Raw genomic sequence first — 25,490 nt, forward strand, 5'->3', positions numbered from 1 at the left:
TTCGTTTTGTAATCTAAATTTGTCATTTAGGTGAAAGATATCTATGGCAGGCTTGTTTATTTGTTTATTTAGTTTATTCTTTTTTTTTTCTATGCTGTTAGAAACAATGCAGGTGCGTGAAGTTGCTCTTTTATGTTTTGTATGCTGCTGTTTGCATGATAAAATAAATCAGTATTTTAAATATATTTAATGGGCTCACAAAAAGGACGCCTCAATAAATTTTATTATTAAATAATATTTTCTGCTATCTTCATTAGTTTCAAAAACAAAGATTTCTTGTGGTAACTTGAAAAGGCATGTTTGTAGATATTTTCTGCTGGAGATACTATTGTTTTAAAAACAAAATGTAAAAAACAAAACGTACATATACAGTAGGAACAGTAGAGCAGAAAATTTTGTCAGTCTTAAAACTTTTGAGTTTTCTAAACTACGGTAGAGATCTGCGTGGAACTGAATTTTTAGTCCCACTCCCTCTAGTTTTTAATTCCGCTCCTGACCGCTCGCGCTGTATATTTAGCCTTTGATGCTGCGAAGCCCACCCCATTTCCCGGTTGGAAAGCGATCAGTAAGTGAATAGCAGGGGTGAGGGGGTATAAGAGATCAATAATTGAAAGACGGCAGGCCAGAGTCACAGTGGTAGGTAGATTGACTGTCAGGTCACCAGGAAATGTCCCGGTGCTCCCTATGACCAGTCCGCCTCTGCTTATGCATAAGAGAGAAGAGCGGCTATTTATACCAAAGCACAGTGGTGGAAAAAAGTCAAAATATGGCAAATGCACTTAAAACACATTTTTTGCCTTGTTTGTGCTTGTGCAGCTACAGAAAAGCATAAAACAATGCCATTTTTAAAATAAACTTATGATTAAAAACCACATAGTGTAAGGAGGAACAAGTTGGACAAAGAGGATTCTATCCCCATAATCACTGCCAAGATTTTGTTTTTAAACTCATTTATAGATCCATTTAGGACAGATGGTATGGAATCTGAAATGCAGCACATTAGATCATGTTTATACTTCATTTTTTGTTTGTAGCTATATTGCTAATATAAAAAAAAACTGTAAATTTGAAAAATGTACACTTCTAACCTCTCCCATCTCACGAAGCGCATCCTCCGACATGCCTGACTGATTGGTTGCCCCATTCTGTAGCCGTTCAAGCAGTTCTAGCAAAGCAAAGTTCTTCTTCAGGCCCCACACACCTGAGTCTCCTGGAGAGCAAAACAAGAATATGATTCTTCCCAGTATGGAAATTTTTAAATATTGAGTTACATTGTTATTATAGTGAACAGAAAGGCAAACTCACCCAGCTCAGTGACCTGTCTATCAAAGGGGCAGCGTACTGCCCTGCCGTGGAGAGGCAGTCGTGTCAAGCAGTCGTGACACACCGTGTGTCCACACAGCAGCAGTCGTGGTACCTTATCACCTTGTAGTGAAAACACATCCTCACACACACCACACTCCAACACCTTTAAGTCAACAAAAAAAACATGTATTTCTTACAGGAAATATTGCAGATTATTATTTGTGTAGACATTTCTGAGTGAATTTTATTTTAATAAAAAGACAGGCCTTTAACTTACATGATGTCCACAAATAGAAAATAACAAACAACCAATCCTTCAATTAGTTTGAGACTGACAAAATCAAGTCCCATCCCACATTTTTAACATGCTGAATCACTAGTATATGCACATAACAATAATGAAGAATATCATCACATCCTTCATTTTAAATTATTAACTTCTCATTCAAAAAGCCAATTAAGCTTTTGTTAATTACAATTTATTTGTTATTTGAAAAAATATTTCAGAAAAATAAAGAATAAAATTAAATTCTAAAACGTTTATATTATATATTATAATATATAATAACAATTGTTATATTATACAAAACGCATACGTACGTTCATAAAAGCTAACATTTAATTTAATATCGAAAGAATGTTATAATAAACTTGGGGGAACTAGCATGACGTATGTCATTAATTCTGCAACATTTAGACCTATTGCCTTATGTTCAGCCATAACTTATAACTACATCTCCTAATTGCTTTCTAGTTGACGTTAAATGATAAAAGTGTTGAAGATATGAAGCTCACACTCTTTCTATGGACCAGTTGATCATTTAGCCAAGCCGGCTAACCCATTCTGCACAACTCATTTAATAACGGCAGAGTTATCAATACAACACATTTTTTCATACTTACGACTTGTTTTTTACAGTGTCGGGCGTTTTAAAAATAGGTGTGTGACATCTTATTTAATGTAAGAAACGCTGTGACAGTTTTGAATGATGCTATCATTAGCCTGCTAACGCCCTGCAGAATCTCACTGAACTCCACCTAGACAGGTTAAAAATAACGTCTCTTACGTGATCGTTGTTAGCTAAACATCTAGTATAGTTGTTATTTATTTAATATGCATCATACCTTCACCGCATTAGCGGCAGTTCCTCGGCCGTGTCTCACACACGATTCCATCGACGCCTGTTTATTTACACCGACAGCAGCGGCCATCCTCGGACTGAACCATCTAATGACACTTTAGTGTGAACATGGCATAGTAATTTAGCTCTATTTTAGGCTGTCATGTGGTAATAAAAATTACTTTAAAATTATATTTTTAAGCTGTATCGCGAATGTTTGTATTATGTCTCAATTAAATTATACCAATCGTGTAACTCTGTCACCCATGTATAACAGTGGATCAGTCTGTCAGCTGTTTCCTGTGCGAGTACGCGCTCATCAAATGTTACAGCCCGAAATAAATACATATGAAAATTAGGGTTAATTTACCAAATATTGCTTAACTGACTCGTATGAAGTTAAAACGTTGTATAGTGTTGTCTTAAAGTGAAAATAAACATGTTTCAAAACATTGCATTTTTGTTATTTTTTTATTATTTAAAATGTGTCTAAATGACAAAAAATACACATTAAACTTGGAGGAAACATCAACAGCTTAAGAAAGTTGAAAAATCAATATTTGGTGGAATAACACCAATTTTCAGTCAACAAAATTTGAGAACATCTGACCAACTGTAATTTTCTGGGGACTATTTAGGCCTGTAGCCAGCCTGGTAAAAGGGGTGGTTCTTTTTTTCTCAAAAAGTGGACCTTTTTGCACTTATACGCCTCAGTTTTCTATTTAACTACGAGATTTAAATACTGCATTTTAGTGATATGTTGATGGATTAATATGGAATCAGATAAGTCTCAAAAGAAATTCACGCAAAAGACATGATGTACACATGCGTAGCCAAATTCACGTGCATAAAACCAAATTCACTTGCGTAAAATATTTATTTATATTCACAAAAAAAATTCACGTGCACAAAATAAAAATGCATTTTCATAAAATACGTTTCACAAATGCAAAACACAATTTGCAAATGTATAAGAGTGTACAAAAAGTTTTGAATGTTTAAAACTTGCGAGTTCATCCTGAATGAGAATGTGCAAATCCTCTTTCACGTACGACTCCCCCTGGATACTTGTGTGTGTATTTTTGAGACTGTCCTGCCAGAGGCAGGGCAACTCGTACCTTTCAGCCAATCAGACGAGAGCTGTAGTCGATGACACCCACTCTGCGCTCCATTTGCGCAGACTGTTCCTCTCTCATGAGGGATTTATCACTTAAACTCTTTTTGTCTAAAACTGAAGGTTTATCACAATCGGTGTATCTTGCTAAAGTATTGGATGTACCAAAATCCGTTATTTAAAAAAAATTATTTAGGGATGTTTAATTTTATATGGAAAAACAAACCTCATTATTTAAATAGAAATATTTTATGTAATTCATATAATCAAGGAGGTTTGAATTTGCTTGATTTTGATACTTCCAATACATTTTTTTAAGTTGAATTGGATTAAACATTATATCAAGCACAAAAATGAAATATGGTGTATAATCCCAAACCTTATTTTTGAAAAACTTGGTGGTTTAGGGTTTCTTTTGAAGTGTGACTTTGAGATTAATAAACTTCCCATTCAGTTATCTAATTTTCATAGGCAGGCTCTTTTATGTTGGATACCTCTATACAAACACAATTTTTCTCCCCATAAACAAATGATAAGGAATAATAAAACTGTCAGATATAAAAACAAATCAATCTTCTTTGATAATTGGGTTAAAAAAAAAGATATTCTATTGGTCTCATAGTTATTGTGAATGATAAAGGATATTTACTGACTTATACAAAATTTTTAGAGAAGTTTATTTTTCCAGTGCCCCCACGAGATTATTGTATTGTAATTGATGCAATACCAGCAGGCCTGGTAAGGCTTTTGCAGGGTTACAGTGAACTAGATAAGCTAACAATTAAAAATGAGATTTTATTAGATGGTGTTGATGTCAAAGATAGAAAATGTAATAATACATTTCTAAGAAGTTTCATTCATTGTCCTGCAATTTTTAGACACAAGTACTTTTGGAATTACCAATTTGAGAATATTAATTGGAATTTGATTTGGACCTATAACAATAAGTATTGTGTTACTAATAAAGTCAGTGAAATATACTTTAAAATTATACATAAAATATATTCAACTAACCAGTTTCTCAAGAGGTATAAAGTTGATCTTTCAGAATCGTGTGTTTTTTTTTGTGAAATGGAGGTTGAGACTATGATGCATTTGTTTTTTGATTGTATGTATGTTAAATATTTCTGGTTTGATGTTGAAAGTCTATTTAATATACTGAGGGGTCATAGAATTATTATTAAGAAAAGCGATGTCATATTTCTACAGATAAAAAAGATTTAGATAAGAATCTCCTGTTTATGTTTAATCTGTTGATATTATTGGGCAAGTTTCATATACACAAATGTAAATGAACGGAGAGAAAGCCTAACATCTTTCATTTCAAGGCTGATTAAAAAATTTATTTTGAGACTCTTAAAGGACTTTAAAATCGTAAAACAACCAGGACTGTGAATATACTTCAACAGCTAAACTCCTCTTCTCTATGGTAATGCCTACTCCTGTTTTTTATTTGTTTTATTTTTCTTTCTTTCCTTCCTTTTGCTTTTTTGATTTTTGTCACACATGTTATGCTAAAATATGTAATAATGTAAGAATTATTAAGCATTTGACTGGAAATGTTTTGAAAATACAAAAAAAAATATATATAATGTTTCTCTCCAGCATGGCGAGCGGAGAAAGCAGCAGTCGCAGTCACACTTTTTTATTCATTTATTTATTTATTTGACCATAGCCTCAGTCTTTTTATCCATTATTTTGCCGCAGTTTCACTCTTCTTATTTATTGTCTCGCAGCCCCATGAGCAAAATGTAGCCTGCAGGGTAATGGTGAGGATTAAGTATCATTCCAGCCACACAATCACAGCAGCGTCATTGGACATTGTGGTCCAGCGGTAAGTACGTTACGTTACGATGCCCTTAGATCCATGTTCTATCTTTACCTGAATAAATATAAATATATATTTTTTTCATTTTTATTGTTAAGACATATAAAACTATAAGGTTGTTGAACATTTGAAGTTCTAAAGCAGCGATAGCAGCGTGGAAGTTCTAAAGCAGCGTGATAGTGTGTAATTAGAAACTGAATTGGAAATGACCTTATTCACATCTTTTTTTGATTACCATGAAGTTTAACATGATGCTGTAAAATCAGTCTATGTTGGTAATTTAACAAATCTAATCTAATACACAATCCTATGAAAAAAAGTAAAGACTGAGGTCTTTTTTTGCATGTTGTTAGTTTTTAACTATTAACTACTATTTTTATTTACTGTGGGTTATGGATAAAATGTGAACTAATTAATGCTATAAGATTTAAATACTGCATTTTATAAATTTATTGAAGGATTAACTAGTCAGATGTCATTATAACCACAGTTTTTGATTTGCTAAAAATATTTCCTAAAAAAATTGCAATAACAAAAATTAAAATAAAGAATAGGTTTTAAAATACAAATTTAAATCATATATCATAAGGAAAAAATAGCAATCTATTTTAAAGTAAGAAAACTGTAGCCCACTATCATTTATTCGTCAGAAAACAAACTGGCCAGCACATGGAACTGCCCTAAGTCACGATTTGTCCATTTCAATAATAATAAAAAAAACTAATAATAAAACAATTATAATTAATTCTGCTTTGGTAAAAAAAAGTACATTTGGAAATTCCTGGATATCAACAATAGCCAAAATATATTCAAATTTATATAATATGGTCTGCTTCTGGTGCTTCACATCTTTTTATTGCTCATTTTTGTTTCAGAATTAAGGTCCAAGATTTAGAATAAAGTTACCTGTAAAATGTTTCCTCAGTTTAAAAAAACAATACAGTAGTGAAAGAAGACTTTGCTTACATCAGATTATAGTACCACCGAAGCAACAGCCGAGGACTCTGTTTGGTCTTAAAGCCTTTTTTCGATGGATTATTTTCATTATTTATGATGGCAGCAGTCAAAATAAGACAAATGAGCTCATGTATGGGACAAATTCTGGACCTTTGTCAGTGAGTGGTGGGTCGAACCCCCTGGCTACAGGCCTGAAAAGTTGGTACATGTTTTATGCTTATAGTAAACCTGTTTTTAATAAAATTTTGGCTGTAAAAGCGCACCTACAGGTGTTTCAGGCGCAGGTCAGAATTTCTCCTGGTCATAATTTATTTTATTTTTATTCATTTTGTCTATAAGATTTTCTCAATAAGATTTATATCCGATCAGAATAAACGAGTGAAGTGACCAAACAGCCTCAAAAACACACACGTGACGGGATTAGCGCCTTTTGCTGTGAAGTAAGTGACATCTGCAGGGATGCCCCCAAGTGGTAAACTCTGGCCACCCCTGTGGCCACCCCAGTATGATTTTGCTCTTGAAATTATTCATTTAAATTTACTTATGTAAATTCATAATATTTCAATAAATGAATAAATAAAATGCAGCCACTAAATTGTTGTTGGTGCCAAATGACTTACTGATTCACTGCCTCTCCCCCTCAGCGCCCACATTATGAAGCTGCAGGCCCAGGACCCAATTCGCACACTCAGACCAGCTCGCTCAGATGGGTGGACCTGCACTTCCAGACCTTTACAGTGCCACCTACAGTTTAAAAGATCGACTAATCTGAATTCAGTTGCTTCTAAATTGTAATTGAAACTATTTTTTTTATAAAAAAGTTAACGCTATGATTAAATACATTATTATATGACATATTAAACATACTAGATTTTTGATTTAATGCATTAATTCTGTTGTATTTCTATTTATTGTATTTGTAAATATTGTTCAGCTACTTCAATATTTTTAGACATTTATTGTTTTTTTTTATCATTTGGGATTAATCACTGTTTCGTATTGAGCTGAGGAAAAGAATAATATCTTTATATACAATAAATTTCTTCACAACCTACAATAGTAATATGAGTAATTTTCTCACAGCTTCATTTTTGTGTACTTTTTCATAAGGTCCTACAAGTCAAGCTGTAAACAATGGAGAGAAAAATGGTGAAAAATAAAATTTTAGTATTAATTATTTTTTTATGTAGAAAATAACATCAAATAAAATAAATGCTTTACATTCTTTTTAGGGAGATTTTTCTTTTCTAGAGCAAAAAAACAAACAAACAAACAAACAAATGGAAATATCTGCAGTCTTTGGCAAATTATTTTTGATTTAACCTAAGAGAGCTCATATTGTAAATTCTATGCAGAATAACTGATATTTTGACTTCCAAAAAACATATTTGTAATCATTACAGAACTTATTAATAATTGATAAGCTATTATTGTGTTACTGTTATTGTCTTTGGTAGCATTTTTAGATAGATAATACAGTAATATGTACAGTAGACCTACATAGCACTAAAATATGTTACAAATAATAATTGCGCTATATATTATACATTTTATTTTAACATTTTACTTTAAAGTTTTTTTTTTTTATTTTGCCAGAAAACATAGCTAGAAATTTGTCCCAGAATGGTACAATAATACATAAAAATAGGATCAAGCTGTAAATATAATAAAATAATGCTCTTTTAATTTTGATCAAATCAAACACTGAAATAATTGTTTGTTGGTCTCCGGGCCTGCAGCCTCCCCTAAGCGCTGGCTCAACGCTAGTGAAAGCAAACTGACGTATGCGCGCAGAAAACTATTCCTGTGCACTCCAGCGTGTATCAGTTTGGGTTTTGTCACGTGACTCGCGGCTTTGAGTCTCCATGGGATTCGAATTACGGGCCATAGTTATTTAAAATTACACTTTATTACAAATTATGTTAAATATAAATATAATTATATTAATTATATAACAAATATATTATATAATATTAAATTACCTAAAATAATTAAAAGGACAAATTCTGGACCTTTTGGCCGTGGGGTGTGGTTCGTTCAAACTACCCGAACCCCCCCCCCTGGTTACGGGCATGATATTGGTTTGATATTTGAACAAAATGTTTAAAATGTCAAACTTTGCACACATTTTCCACATTCTGTTCAAGTATGGCAAGCCAAAGTGCTCACAATTACACTATTGATCAATCGCGTTTGCAAACAAAACATTGCATTAAACCGCGCTAATAAATTTTTAGTGTTGATAAAAAGCACGACTTATAATGCAATCCTCTTGCCACAAGACGACTTTTAAAACACTGTTTTATTCCCATGAAATTGCACATTGTAAACGGCGCTTTCCTGAAATATAATGAGCCACGCCCGCTGATTTCCACAGCCAGTAAACTTGAGCTGCTCTTACCCAATTAATGATGAACAGAACCAGAACAGACTAGGCCCAATCCCAATTCTACCCCTTAGCCCTTCACCTTAACCCTACCCCTTGTTTTGCGTGTGCACGCAAAAGGGGTAGGGGTATACCAATTCTCTTTAGCTTAAAGACGTAGGGCTAAGACGAAGGGGTGAATAGCCCTTTGAACGAAGATTTTTCAGGACCACACTTGAAACTAGGGATGAACCGATATCACTTTTTTACAAACCGATACGAGTATGAGTATTTTATTTATATATAAATAAATTTGTGTACTCGCCGATGCCAAGTACCGATTCCGATACTTCATAGATTTGGTTTGAATCAAGTTTATTTGTTGTTTTTTTTTTTTTGGTTGCCTGTAGCAAGGATGAAAACACAAATCAAAGCCAAAAATATACACACATTATTGATGACCCTGCAAATCCATTAACCATGATTAAGCAAGGACAATTAAAAGACTAGTTATCCTGATATGCGTCCACGACTTCACACATTACACAAAGTGTGTGCAGTGTAAGTTACCTTATGGTCAAGCTCATTGCATATTGAGGACTCATAAAACCTTGTTATGCGCGATTCTTTCATATTCACGAGTCCTGCCTTGTGATGTGTGATCTGTAGGTCAGGTAATCAAAAAGTCAGCTACTTGATATTTAACTACAAGTGGGTCGCGGGTAGATAAGACCAATAGCCATAAATACGCACCCTTATTTCATACCTTATTTTATGAATAAATATACCCTTATTTTAAAAAATCAGGCGACCATCATCTCACAATGTTTATTAATGAATAATCATATATTTTTTATTAAAACAAAAAGATTTAGCACTGACAAGCCAACTGCAGAGAAACAAGCAACCATCGCGACAACCGTATAATCACTTTTCAAGTTTATCTCTTCTTTTTGCACTTGATTATTATGTGTTTAATGATAAAAAAGCAATATTGAATAGCCCTACTAGAGTGTATCCTGCGTTTGGGCGCGTCTTTTATCACTGAAGCCGCTCTCTTCAAAAACCGAAAGTTGCTTCGTCTGTCTGAAAATACTTTTAATAGAATGAAAAGTTAATGTAGATGAGCCAGTATTCGAATACTAGAGTAAAATAACTGTGACGTATGTAGTGGTTTTTTTGTTTTTTTTCTTACTAAGTCAAACTCAGTCTGGAGGTTATGAATATCAGAAGAATATACTTTATTGTCGACAACAAAGGAGTACTTTCAGGAGACCCCCAGTAGCATTTCTGTCTGAAAAAATAATATATAAATCCTTTTATGCATTCTAATGAATGTATATCAGCCTATTTACTTTAAGTGTAACCAAGTGTCTACCCTCCTCTGATAATTACCTGAACAGAAATCAATTACTTTAACATATTTGGCATCCAAACTAACAAATTTAAGTACAGTGCGTGTTAGGAACCTCTGCTAAGAAATTCTCTATCACTGACTGTTCTTAAATTATAAATTTTACAACATCTACTTTTGTCTGTTTTGACTAATGCCATAATCAAAATTTAAATTCAAATTAAATTTAAATAGAATCCATTTCATCAGTCACCTACACCATCACAACCAAATTGAAATTGACTTTAATTAGAAATGCCATAACATATCTAAGTGTTTATATTATTGCTATGTTCTCAAAACTTTCAATAATGCCTATTCCGGCATAGCAGACCTTCATCTGGTTTAATTTTTATAATCCTCCCTATGCTGGCTAATTTTGTTTTCCCTTAATATCCTTAACTCATAATAATTATTAAAACTTGACACTTACCTAAATAATTTCTTATTTCTGAGCCATTTCTTATTTTGCATTTTATATTCATTACCATTTTTCACTTTTCAGCATTTTCAGCTCCTAATTCCTTCCTGCTCTCACATCAAACTGGTTATTCATAAACTTTTGTTGTAATTTTTTATCAGTTGACTGAAAAACCACTGGATTTCTTTATAGGTTCCTCTCTAGCTGATCAGATTTTTCTCCTTTAGTCCTTAATTCTTTTTGCTTTTAATTATTTCTTCACATTTGTAAAACAATGTTTTCTGTTTTTTATTTTTAAACACTTTTCTTTTTCAAATATTATTTTAGTACATTTAGAATTGTTACTTTTTGACCTATTCAGTACTGTGACTTCATTTCCTTTTTTTTTCATTCTCTTCAAGTATAAATCACTTTTCTGTCTTAATCTCTGACATAATTTTTCTCTCAAATCTTGGTTTAGTTTACTCAAAATAACTCCATCAACTTCTAACCCAAATATTTTTTTTCATTTATCAAAAACTGTCTTTTTAAATAATTTTTTATCAGCACCATGCATTATAATTTATCCTCTTATGTTCAATAATCTCTAAGAGTTAACCTATAATAATGAACTAAAATAATTTAACATTCTTCATAATTTATCATTTCAACATTACACATTTAAAGTTTAATCGTACATTATCATCTAAGACTTTTCTTACAGTTTACATGATACTTTTCCTTTTATGAAATTGATAGGAGTCTGATTTGATACAAGAATGGGTAGCTACACTTTTGCTCTTATTTTGCCCTCTGAGTGGTCACATTGTACTCAATTTGGACTTTCTCTTTGATCAGTTCATCATTAGCTTGTTTGCCTCTTTTTAGTGTCTCTGAACATAAGTAGCCTTTCCAGTCCTCAGTAATTCCTGGGCATGTAGTGCCTGCCTCACTGCTTTCACAAATGTCCACAGACAACAGTTTGTCCATTGTGTTTTTCAAACACCTTTTCCATTTGCCAGTGCACTCAGAGATGTCTGGTAGGTAAGAGACCACAGTCCCCCAAAGTCCATCCCTATGTCCTTTTAAGTAATATATGGAATTTAGCTCATGACCTATAAAAGTCTTTTCTTCTTTCCCATTTTTTTTTCCGATCAAATGGAGACTCCTCTCATCTATTTTCTCCTCTTTACGGTTTTAACAGTTTATTTTTTCTAATTCACAATCTTTTTATCATATGTAAATTTGTTTAATTTTTTATTTCTTTAGTGTTATTCTAATTAATTTTTTTAGCTTCGGATTATGCTTTACTTTACATTTCTCCTCATCTATGCTAGTGTTTCTCTACTAACCGGTCATTTTTACATCAAATTTTAATTTCCCTAACATTTTCCATATTCAGTTTTTGTTTTCTCACTGCTTACATCAATTGTTTCTTTTGTTTGCCATTTGTCATTATCTTATCTTTTATTTTCTCTGCCACTTATTTTAGTATTGCATTTTTTTTTCCGTATATGTTTTTCCATACCTGATTTAATTCAACAATACTACATAGTGGCCCAAAATCTGGTATAACTGTTCAAAATCATTACTGCTATAGCTCAAAGTTAATATTATTAATTAAATTCACATATTTATTTACTAAAAGCATTTTTCATTTTTGAAGTGCAATGCATACTTATCAATTTAGCTTCTTACTGCATAAACTTTAAAATGTATTTTTTAACTCACTCTAACGCAGGGGTCTCAAACTCGCGGCCCGCGGGCCATTTGCGGCCCTCAGTGCAATATTTTGTGGCCCGCGCCGACCGCTGTACACTGACAGAATCAGCGGAGCGGGGAGAGAGAGTGCTCCCCGCTCCGCTGATTCTATCCGTACACAGCGGTCACTGGCATTCCCCGCCCGCCGTGTAAACAAAGGGGCGGGGATGCCGGTGACGTCACCACGCACTCCGCCCCTTTGTTAGACGCTGTGACGGGCGGAAAGTGTTGGGAGGGAACTCGCGCCGGCCAGAACCAAGGTAAGCTGTTCCCGCCCCTGCCTGCCACTTAGCTTCCTATCTGCAGCCTGCCACCTACCTAGCTACAGCCTGCATCTTATATATATTATAGGTAGATACAGACTGGTACAGACTGATGTGACTGGAGTGGGGTTCAAGCGGACCATGTGCCTTTTTGGGAGCACATATTTGTGTGAGAAGTTATTCTCCACCTTGAACTTCAATAAGTCAAAGTACAGGTCTAGACTTAATAATGATCATCTTCAAGCCATACTGAGGGTCTCAACTGCTTCCGCTCTAAAGCCAAATGTGGTTCAGATTTGTGAGAAGAAGCGCTGTCAAGTCTCTGGCAGCAAGAAGTAGGCAAAATATGCCATGTTCAGAAGAACTGTTCATAATCTTCACTCAATGTTCTAATAATGTTCAGGACACTTCATGTTTAGAAGAAATAATTAAAACTGTTAATAATGACATTTTAGGACTTTTTTTTGTGAAATCCCTTATGCGGCCCAGCCTTACCCAGACTTTGCCTCCGGCGGCCCCCAGGTAAATTGAGTTTGAGACCCCTGCTCTAACGCATTCTTTAACATTTACCTAGCTTCTATGATTTTCATCTGAATCACTGTACTTTACTACAAATAAATGATATAGCTGACTTTGAGAAAGATGAAACAAACATTTGTATTGCCTTTAAATACAAACAAATTCTCTAAAGTCAATTATTTCTTCAAATTGTTACTGCTTTTTACTTTTTATCTTATCTGTTCAATGTGCCTATATTGTAAGCATATTTTAAACATCTAATTTTATCTATGAAACAGTGGACTTATATTTTCTATTTCTATTTTATTCTTTTTCCTTTCCGTAATTTGAGTTTTTAGCTCTTAGGTTTTCTTATACATTTCTTAAACATTTTAAAGCTTACACATTTTATAATTAAATGTTCAGTTAATCAATATTCATTTTTCAAGTTTTCTTTTTCTTTCTTATTCTCATTTAAAGAACTAACTTATATGTTAGTCATTCATACTTATTTAGTAAATCTATTTGTTTATTAATACATTCTTTTACTCCATACTTCCTTTATCTCTCTATATATTGATCACTATGGCTTCATTTATTCTTCTTCATTAATAGTTTCAAACTCTTTTCTATATAATATAACTCTATCATTAGTATTTCCGCATTTCATTTATCTTACTATACTACTTTATAATATATCTATTCAGTAATAACTTATATCCACAATTATGTTAAAGTCTATGTACTTATTTTATCTATAGTTTGATCTACTCTCTTTTACTCTCCTCATCTCTGTTTCCCTAGTGCTGTAAATAGACATAATCTATTTATTTTTCACACATGGACACCATAAATCTCTCTCTTACCCCCATCCTGGGGCAGACTGTCTTTTACCTGTTGCTATGTAAAGAATTTAATTCTATTCTGCCTATTGTTCTTTTTAACATATAACTTAAAACACAAAGATAATTTCAGAAAAATGTTTAACTAGTATACTTCTGTAGTATAAACTTCTGCCTTTTCACTCTGTGTCTTTCAAATGCAACATGTTCCATTAGTTTTAATTTAGGAGACTCCTCCTTTATATTATAATCGCTTCTCTTAAACTACATCAATTACTTTTCTTCCTGCTCTTTAATTCACACCACAAATATGCAGCTCTCCTTTTATATAATCTACTACAATCAATCTTTTAACCTACTTTTTTTTTTAACAGACTTTTAAACACATTCACGCTTATAATCTTATTACTTTTCCTCTTCTCATTCACTCCTCTCCTCCACTTAGAGTAACAGGAGCTGCATCCCCAATCCTCATTCCATTCAAGGAGGAGGAAGGCAGTCTTCTCTGCACACTAATGTGGACTATTTTGCCACAACCTGAAGCAACAAATACACAAACACTACAATTAAATAAATACTCTACACTACACTCCTCTTGAGTGACCTGTCCGAGCAGGCACGTGCACACATAGGGCTCAACCTGTGCAGTGCACATGCCCTTTTTAGTCTTGAATAGAAAGTGCCCTTCCAAAATGATCAAAAGTGCCCCCGCGACGCGGCACACCTTCGGTCCCGCCCTTCAGTAGGCGCGCAACAACACCGCTCTTGAGTACGCGCGCGACAACACAGCTGATCAGTACGCGCGCGACAACACAGCTGATCAGTACGCGCGCGATAACACCGCTCTTCAGTACGCGCGCATCCACTCTGCACATGCCCTTTGGACGGTCTCTGCACGGGCCTGTGTCCGAGCAGCCTCTAACCTTAGAGCGGTAACCACAGGTTCCCTGCCTACCCATGTAGCCCTCTGCTTCTACTTTAACAGAGCGGTATCATAGGTCTTTGCGCGCATCTCTCTACTTTAATCTGCTTTAATCTCTTAACTGTTACCACACATTAAGGACTCTCTCTTGAAACTTATAAATGCTCTATGCATATCTTACATCATTATTAATTTCCCAAATCTGGGTAACAGTTACTAGTTAATGTTTATCCTATCCATCAAGGCCCACTTAGGAAAACACAGATCATTTGCATACCTTACTCTGCTTTAATCTTTTAACTGACACCACACATTAAGGACTCTCTCTTAAAACTTATAAATGCTCTATGCATATCTTACATAATTAATAATTTCCCAAATCTGGGTAACAGTTACTAGTTAATGTTTATCCTATCCATCAAGGCCCACTTAGGAAAACACAGATCATTTGCATGCAAATTAATCTTTTTCTTCTGTTATTCAAAAGCCCTTTTTTCTTTAATATCTTTTTACATTTACAACATTTTTTACAAGTTCTTCAAAGCTGGAGAAACAGTTCAAGTGTATTTACCCGTTACAAGCAGGTCCTGGCAGAAAAAACACAAACTAATAAGCATAAAATCGCTTACCATTTTTTATCGTGGCCACATATTTGTGTTTTCTCTCCAGTCCAGCATGCACAGTAACACCAGTCCTGCTCCTTTCCAGCCCACCCAGAGGGACACCAAATGTAGTGGTTTTCTTGGTTTTTCTCTTACTAAATCAAACTCAGTCTGGAGGTTATGAATATCAGAAGAATATACTTTATTGTCGACAACAAAGGAGAACTTTCAGGAGACCCCCAGTAGCATCTCTGTCTGAAAAATTCTGTCTCACTCCTGTTCTGGCCTTACTTAAATACCCTTTTACATTCGTTGTTTTCCTTTGTTCTCCATATATTACACAAGATCCCTCCTAGTTTAGACCCTGACCCCAAATTCCACCTCTGACATCTGTTTCCTGAAACACCTCAGGCTTTTTTACCACTCTCTTTTCATCCCTTTTTTATGACCTTTAGTTGTTTCCTCAGGCCATTTCCCCTTTCTAACTCTTCATAACACTTTAATTGTTTTAATGGTATGCAAGTCTACAAGCAGATTATACATATATAATTTGAATATATAGATGAGCTTCACACTTTAAAGAGTATAAAATCCACCTCACGTGCGGCCACACATCGAATCTATGAGGTCTGATCTCATCTCGCTCTAGCTGTCATGCAGACATTGATACAGACGCCACACGAGTCAAGTCTCAAAACTGAGGCTGGTACCAGCTGACAGAATAGCTGAAGCCTTTGCGAAATCTGTGAAAATACAGCACTGAAACTAGCAGGCATAAATATCTTTGAGCCAAAAAGTCTTTTTGTAGGATAGCTGTATAAACGCAATTAGAGCTGATATTATGTAGAAGTTAAGTCGCCTAATAATTAGGCTATATTAATTCTAATAAAATGAAAACCAAAATAAACAATTTATTACGTTTTTAGTTTATTAAAAAATATAAAGAAACAAAAAAAAATTAAATCTAGTTTGTATTAATGTGTTTTATAATATTAATAAAAATATGCTCAGCCTATTTAAGCTTAACAGCTATATACATCGCCAATAGACGAGCATTCAAAAATATTATTTTACTGTGTACTGGATTAGGAATTATAATGTATATTTTACAATAAAAACTAAATGTAGCATGTCTCGCTGTCATTTAAAAATGTGAAACCCTCGATACACAAATGTATTATAAGCTTTTAATCAATGGACCAGATGCTCAAAAGTCTAAATTCCTCCAAAGAGAGAGAATATACAACAACAGTGAAGAACTCTAACACAGAGGTAAGAATAATAAAAGATTGTATTGTAAAATGTTCACAGAAATATATAAAAAAATAAATAAAAATGAATAAAACAAAATTTTTTTTTTCACACTTATCTAATGACCTCAATCTTATTTACACTCTCTAATAACACTTCTCTTTCTTCACAGGGTTTTATGGCTATATCACTAATAAGGTAAGTTAATATTATGTTATTTTTCAGTTTTTCTATTGTTAAGGGCTAATATTATATTTTGGTTACTATTATAACAATAATATAATACTAATATACTAATAACAATACTATATTAAAGGTTTGTAAGTGTAAGTTAATAATACAATATTAAAATTGTATTATTATTTAACATATAATCAAGATTTCCCTTCTTAAAACAATTAACTTCTCTCTATAAAGCTTCAAAAATTGCAACGAATGAACACTCTAAAGGAACAATGTACAAATAAAATAAAAATGAAAATAAAACATTCACTTAAAACATTTCAAAATGTTCCAAAAGTCCAGTAAAGGTGATAAACTTTCAAAAAGATTCTTTTGCAAAACGACTAGGTTGCAAATTCAGTTCCAGAGATCCAGGACGTTGCAAGTGTGTTGTAAATTTACACTCCTACCATGACGCTGAATAGGTTTTACTTTGTATCTTTCCAACAGGTGTATCCAAAGAATCCACTAAATGGGAGGCTCGCCAGTCCAACTCCACAATTAGACACGCACCGATGGAAGTTGAGACAATCCAAATCCAGAAAAGAGTTCAAACTTCAATTAATTCGAATCCAGAGCAGATCACATCCAGCAACTGACGTCAATAGAACATCTCACCGATGAAAAAACAGAAGAAGATGCACAAACGAACAAAACCAAGCAAAAAAAAAAAAAAACCTGGCCAAGGAAATCATTCAAAATCAAAACGAAACAAACAGGAAAACTCCAGGTGGCACTCGTGTGCAGATTTCACTCTCAGAGACAAATCTTGTTTTTTTCTTCTCTCAATCATCTCTGCCTTGCGAACACTGAATCACCATAGCAACGGTAAACACAAGCTAACAGACAAGCGAGATTTGTTATTGTTTGGAAAGCTGATCTGCTGCTATAGTGTAAGGCACGATGATGTCATTCTAAAGCACTATTCCCTCGAATGCTGTATAATACTCTTTTATAAATTATTTATATAAGTAAATAATTTTAATGTATATCATTTAATAGAGTATTCTGCCAATGTTTTTTCCTCATATTTCTATTTGCTCTATTGCTGTATACTACCCACTAGTAACCTGGGTTACACATTCCCCCCCTGAATTCAGGCACGTCCTCGGGCATGTACGGGGTTGGGTTGTCACTGCAATTGTTAAAGGGTCTGGCACAACAAAGGGCTGATCTCTAGTGAGTATGGGTTCTTCTAACAATGTGGTAAAGGCAGAACTCAGACCTTGTAGTAAGGACTGAATGACTAGTGTCAAGGGATTCCCTAGTTTATGATATTCAAGCTTATTAGGAGGTCTACATTGCCTTTTTGAGCGTCTAAGGCCACTGGTATCTAGGTCTTCATACACTATTGGCAGGTTACTTGAAACATTTCTGACATGTGGATTTTGATTATTAGAATGGGATACATCAACAGGATTTAATTCAAGCGCCCTTCTATGGATCTGTTCTTCAACACTATTTCCACGTCTTTCAGGTTCAATTTCTTTGGGGTCAATATCAGCAGGGTTCAGCACAGGTAAGAAATTCTCATTGACATAATCTCTTTGATTTTCTGTTAAGTCTAAAAAAACTAGAACTAGAACTAAAACTAGAAGGTTTTTCATTCCGCTGTAAACAATCGATAATGAATTTGAGATCAGGATCCATTCTCTGCTGTCTCTTTAACTCCTCATTGGACAGGTAAGTAATGACTGGAAGACCATGCTCATTTTCTTGTTCAAACTCATTTGGTAATACATCTGCATGCAGGGCTAAGGACTCAACAAGGGCAATGGAAGGGTTGGAAAATTTGCATTTATCTGAGGAACTTCCTATCTGATGTCGATCACAGATGGCTTTTATGGCCTCTGGGAGGATAAGAGAATCTTCAACTCCAAATTCATCTAAATGATGAAGGGTAAACTGTTTAATTCTCTCTCTCTCTTTCTGAGATGCAGGGTCATCTAAAAGCTCACCATGTGGTCATCTTGAAAGGCCATCTGCATCACAGTTTTGACTTCCAGCCCTATACTGGAGCTTGAAATTGTAAGTGGACAGACTTGACAACTAGCGATAACTGGTAGCATCAAGCTTTGCAGATGTCATAATGTAAGTTAAAGGGTTGCTATCAGTTACGACCACAAATTCTGTTCCATACAAATAGTCACTGAATTTAGATGTGACTGCCCATTTAAGAGCTAGAAATTCTAGCTTGTGAGCTGGATACCGGGTTTCACTTCTTGTCAACCCTCTGCTTGCAAAAGCAATGACCCGCATTTGTCCCTCTTGTTTCTGGTATAAGGCTGCCCCGAGCCCAGTGATACTGGTGTCAGTATGCAGAACATAAGGAAGCTTTGGGTCTGCAAATCCCAGAACAGGTGCAGAGGTGAGTTTCTCAATGATCATGTCAAAGGCCTGTTGACAGGGCTGATTCCATCTGTCTCCGAACTCCTTTTTGGGGTCCAGATATTGCTTATTCTTGTTTTCTTGTAGGTGACGTTTTTGAAGAGGTGGATACCCTACTGTGAGGTCATTAAGGGGTTTGATTATCTTGGAATAATCCTGAATGAACCTTCTGTAGTATCCAGAAAATCCCAGAAAAGATCTTAATTCTTTGAGATTTCTAGGTCTTGGCCAGGTTTTTAGGGCCTCGATTTTCACTGGATCAGTCTCCACTCCATTTTCTGGTACAATATGACCAAGGTATCGAACAGAAGTCTGGAAAAACTTGCACTTTTCAGGCGATAGCTTCAGTCCCTATTCTTTGAGCCTTTTTAAAACGTGCATCAGCCTTGATTCATGCTCTTCTAAACTTTCAGAGAAAATGATCAGATCATCGATGAAGACCAACACCTCTTTCCTATTCAAGTCACCCATGCATATTTCCATCAGCCTTTGAAACGTACTTGGGGCATTGCTAATGCCTTGGGGCATCCTATTGAACTCCCAGAACCCCAAGGGACACACAAAGGCAGTTTTACTTTTGTCAGCTTCCTTCATCTCAATCTGATAATATCCTGATTTTAAGTCAAGGACAGAGAACCATTTCGAACCAGTCAGTACTGAAAAGACCTCTCCAGATGTGGCAGGGCATATGCATCTTTAATGGTTTGTGAATTCAGCTTTCTGAAGTCAATGCAAAGACGTACAAAATTGTCTTTCTTTCTTACAACTACTATGGGGGAGGCGAAGGGGGATTCTGACTCTCGGATAATTCCAGCAGCTAACAAGTCTTGCAAATGTTTTTGTACTGCATCAGTGTCCTGAGGATGTATGGGTCGAGGTCTGTGTTTGAAAGGAGTCTCATCATTAAGCTTTATTCGGTGAGTGACTTTGTTTGTATGTCCATAATCTAAGTCATGCAAGGCGAAGACTTCAGGCATGGAATTTAACTGATCCATTATTCGTTTCTTCCATTCAGGTGTCAATGGGGAATTTTCAAAGTCAAATTTGAGATTGGAACAAGCAGAAAGTTCTTTATTCACAGTGCTGGAATTTACTTGCCCACTCTTTATTACTTCTTGGACTGCCCGCATTTCAGCAATTATAGTTCTGGGATAGATGGTAATGTCGGTCTGAGTTTCATTCCGTAACACAACTGGTAACTGTTGATGCCTTTTGCTGGGTAAGGAATGCAAACAGCTGGCAACTAGCAAACCACCAGGTAAAGCGGGTGAAGTTGGTGACTCTAGAGCTACACATTTCCCTACATGAGGACAATTAACTAGAACATGTCCATCAAGAACCACTGTACATCCTGCAGGTACTACCTCTGGAACATGTCCCTTGAATTTGATACAGCCCACTAAATCAGCACTTGCTTGTTTGTAAATTGCTTCCAAAAAGTTTTGCACTGTAGATAACAATGGAAGTTAGATTGAGGAAAGGAAGCAGATTGTTGGACATAGTTACTGTAAAGAGCATCTAATAAATTTGTTCCAATTAGAACTTGGGGAGTGTTCATCAAATCTGAGACTACCAGGGCTAAAGTGGGCACTTCTGTCTCTGTTCCAAGGAACTCTTTGGGGAAACTTAAGAGTCAATTCCACATATCCAAGATAAGGCACTGTTTGACCATTTGCCCCTTCCACTTCCAGCAAGTTATCCAATGATTTAAGTGGACAATTTGATAAATTCTCTTGATAAAATGACCAGGGAACAGTAGTTACTTGGGACCCTGTGTCCAGAAGGCAGGAAACTCTTTTATTACCAACAGTTATTTGGGCAGTACACTTCACTCCCACTAATCCTCTTGGTAAATTTCTCAAAGGGGGTGCGTCACATGCATTTTGGCTGAACAACTGTTTACGTTTCTCAGGGCAATTATTATTTTTTTTAGTCTCTGTATGCCCCTCTACAGAGACCATTCTCAGTTTAAAGGATTCATAGTTGCAACTTGTTGGGTATCCCACTGGGCTTGTCGCTCCCTTAACGTGCGTTTTTTCTCAGCAACTTTAGTAGGGTCAGGAGCATTATTACAGCTTGTGGCAAGATTACCATTTTCCCCACATCTAAAACAATACCCCTGACGAGGTCTACTTTCAGGTAGTTTACTAGCTCTGTAACAATCTGTTGCTCCAGGTTCAGGCAGCAAGTTTCTGGTGCAGTTTCTATACATATCAGGGGCAGTCAGTTGAACCTTTAAATCAGCAATCTGTCTCTTTAAGTCAGCAATTTCAGTTGCTTCTACATCACTTTTAATTTTTGGATTGGCTGTAGTTTGCATGGCTGTAATCTGTGCCTGTAACTCAGTGACAACATTTCTCAGCTCACTCACTTCATCTGGTTTTGCATTTTTTTCTTTTCTTTCTGGCTTGAATGGTTTTGCAGTGCAACAACTTGAGTTTGGAGTTCACACACTTGCTTTGCGAGAAATGTATCAGTTTGATCATCCTGCATTTCACATTGGTGGGCATATATCTGGTGAGCTGACAGTCTGAATTTTGAGGGGGCAGGATAGTGTTTATTTAGCCCTAAATGTTTTCTCATTCTTTCTTCTTTAGAGGCATTTTTATCTTCTTCTGTACGGATGAGAACTACTAATTCTGCAAATGAAGGAGGAGTGGCTTTTCTTCTTTTCTAATTGAAGGTCAGCAATGAGGGAACTGTCCCAACAGCCGCGACAAAACTGCTTTAGAAGATATCGGTTTCTCTCTTCTTCAAATATCCCACCTCGTCGAATAGCTGTGCTTAAGAGAACTTGTAATCTGTGCAGGTAAGTTGAAGGCTTCTCACCATTGTTTTGGAAGCTATTCATAAATCTGGCTAATAACTCATCTCCATCTTCTACAGAGCCATATACAGACTCCAGCAATTCCAGATATACTGCAGGTAAACTGTTCGGTGGGACATGTTTAACAATAATTGCAGCAGGGGGAAGCAGACTGTCTATGATTTTTCTGCCTCGATTTAAGTCAGATATAGAAGGATCTGTCAGTAGGAGATCAACACTGGCATGCCAAGTGTTACAGTCTGGCTCATTAACAGGTCTAGGAAGTTTTCCAGAGAAAGATCGGAGGCGAAAAGAGGTATGGTGCATTGGAGCTGTGTCATTTGTGCGGACAATGTGCTCAACTATTACCTAGGAGGTAACTAGATTAACTAGGAGAATCAATTATATCCATAGTAAGTGCTGGATGGGATGACACTGTTACTGTGGGTTTAGTACTTCTATGGTTAAGGCTTTCCTTGGACAGGTTTTTTGAATTTGTTGATTCAACTTCATGAAATGGTGAAATTCTAGATGAAGGAAAAGCTGTTTGTTCAGTAATCATTCTTTGTGATATGACTGGGGACAGCAGTCTATTTGGTGAACTGACTGTGCTACGATTAAGTATTTGAGAACGTGCTGCATTTGGAAATTCAAGCTTTTTATCCAAAACAGGTAGTGACTCAGCATGAGAAGGGCCAAATTTCATCTTCAGTAACTCTGTTTGAAGTACTTCCTCAATCGATTTCCCACTAAAACTAGCAATGTTTTGCAATTCCTCCAGATATCCATTAGTAGCACTATCACTAGCAATATGGGGGTAGACGCAACTTAAAGCACGTACCACAAAAGTGGTACTTGGGTTTGACATACTAACTACAGTTAAAGGCAAAAGGGGCATCAATAGCTGCTTTTCCACTATCGTGCCAAACCGTTCTAAGAACACTTCGGTACGGTTACGGTTGTTTCTCCACTGAGCCTGGAACGGCGCGGCACGATTACAAACCGTTCTTGGCCCGGAATTTTCGGCACGGTTAGACAACCGTGCTGAACTGTGCTGACAGATTCTGTGTGTTGACGTCGCGACTCGGTTGCTAAGCTACCACAGCTGGCTCAGCAGAAGCGCGCTAGTCATCAGACATCCTCAATAAACTACAGTACATTTAATATAAAATAATGATCCAGGTCTAAACGATATTTGAAAAGGATTTTAAAACCATAGAGCAGTCTCTGGAAGAGAAGTGAATAACTCATCACATTCTTACGAAGATATTTTATTCATTAAAGTTATTATTTTATTGACTTGAATACAGACCTACATCGCTTGCCTGAATGTGAGTTTATTGCACGCAGCGCTGTATTCCACAGCACAAAACTCTCTCTGATCCGGGAGAGACATGCAAGCGACTTGCGCTGCTGACTTTTTTTTCCTGCTGCGCATCGAATAAAGCGAATAAAGTCACGCTTTGCATCGTCGATGTCCAAATTCCACAACAACATCACTATATCCATGGAACACGAACTTGCAGACTCTTTTAACAACGAGGAAATAATTGCACTTTTAAATTCAAAGCCAGGACAGCTTGTTAATACCGGCGAGACCACCTTAAGGACGGTATGTTCATGTTGTAATGTCGGCCGTCCAAAAGACTTTGCTTGAAAGCTTTACGGAGCGGCACTGTAACTGTCCAAGGTACTGTTGTATGATTTATATTATAGCATATGCACTAATAAACAAGTCAAAAGAATGAATGAATTAAATAAATATGGATTCTTAAATGTCAGTATTGCTTTTACTTAAAAAATATCAATACGTTTTTACAAATGTTTTATAAAAATAAAATGAGCAATTTTTATCATTTCAGCTATAGGCAATTATATGATTCAATTATACATAAGTTATATGACATTTATGAGGCATGTAACATGTTTCTGTGTTTTTTTTTTTGTGGTGATCTTTAATATAGCTACGCAAATATTTTCTAAAACGTCTAGCAATAATTCGCCTACAGCTTGTTAGTTAATTATGAACACAAAAATAATTATAATAATAAAAATAAAATGATCAAAATAAAAAGATAATAGAGCATCATTTTGCTAAATATAATAGTGCTTTATATGCTTTAAATCCTGCGATATATTTTCATATTCGTTTTTTTTTCACTTGCTGCATTCGTTATTTAATGTTTGAATAGTAAAACAAATAACAGCCATCGCTTAATTGGTTTCATTTTACCATCAAAATGTAGTATATTTTATATCATTATCAACTTTTTATATAAAAACGCAGTGTAATTTAATTAATTGTTAAAAATGAAATTATTTTTTTAGTGTTTTTATTAGTGAAAGTGCCCGCTCACCTTTGACAAGGCCTGTCCAAAATTATATTTCTGCCACTATAATGCAAATGCATTATTATTGTTGTCTTATCATTGTTTATTTTTCTGTTATGTTCAGAGATTTTAAATATTATTTATTTCCCCTCCAATTATTTTCAATCATCACGTTACATTTTGGTAATTTTCCCTCCAAATAAAATTTAGCCAGAGCTGCGCAACATATGAATAAATAAGGGTGCACATGTACCTATATTTAGCACCCCTATATGATAGTGCGGCATAACAGTGTTTAGTCACATGGTTGCTTTTGCTTTTATGAAAAAAATAAATAAATAGTTTCGGCTCTTATTTAACTTTAGCTGAACAAAGGGAGCCGTTTACATTGCGTTACCAAGGCAACTACTGATGCGTTTTGTGTAATGTTTTAAAGAGCTTTGTCGCAGCACGACAGTGAAAAATGAAACCGTATCCGTGCTGTCTGGCCCGGTTTGGCACGGAATGGAACAGTTCTGTTTAAAGAACGATTCAGCACGATAGTGGAAAAGCGGCTAATGTTTTCATTGCGGAGTTATGTGTAAACTCTATGATAGCATGTCGATAAAACTCACAGTCAGGGTCATCAATGAGAAAATGTCGGTTAATACTACCATATCTTAAAAGCCATGACTCTAAATCTGAGTCTGTCTCAGTCAGTGTCATCCCACCCACAATTACTGTTTTTGAGATATTTACATTCTCTTTTTCTATGATATCCATGACGTTAAAGTTCTCTCCGATTTGTAATATTTATAGTGAACTCGAATACTGTAATTAGACACTGTTGTTGCAATCTCTCTCCTGGCTGGCTCTCGCCACTTTTTGGTATGTAACCCTCGATACACAAATGTATTATAAGCTTTTAATCAATGGACCAGATGCTCAGAAGTCTAAATTCCTCTAAAGAGAGAGAAGATACAACAACAGTGAAGGACTCGGACACAGAGGTAAGAAAAATAAAAGATTGTATTGTAAAATGTTCACAGAAATATAAAAAAATAAATAAATAAAAATAAATAAAACTAAATTGTTACGTCCCGACCAGTCTAGGGTTGGTGGGAACAATAACAAGTGTAAAAA

The 25,490-nt window shown here is 35.3% G+C and overlaps 1 protein-coding gene across 3 annotated transcripts in view; it reads right to left on the bottom strand.

The window, feature by feature from the left end:
* The window catches only part of trim23 (tripartite motif containing 23), a 52,005-nt gene extending 49,464 nt beyond the window's left edge, over window positions 1-2,541 (bottom strand). For 2 of the 3 annotated variants that reach the window (XM_087269745.1, NM_001076644.2), the window contains 3 exon segments: window positions 2,431-2,541; window positions 1,306-1,468; window positions 1,089-1,210 (listed from right to left, as the gene is read on the bottom strand). In XM_087269745.1, the coding sequence (XP_087125871.1) occupies window positions 1,089-1,210; window positions 1,306-1,468; window positions 2,431-2,517 (372 nt within the window). In that variant the 5' untranslated portion in view covers window positions 2,518-2,541. 3 annotated transcript variants of the gene reach the window in all.
* Window positions 2,542-25,490: the final 22,949 nt, after the last annotated feature.

The sequence above is a fragment of the Danio rerio genome, chromosome 10, assembly GCF_052040795.2.
Source record: "Danio rerio strain M-AB ecotype USA chromosome 10, GRCz13ab, whole genome shotgun sequence".
Classification (NCBI taxonomy): domain Eukaryota; kingdom Metazoa; phylum Chordata; class Actinopteri; order Cypriniformes; family Danionidae; genus Danio; species Danio rerio.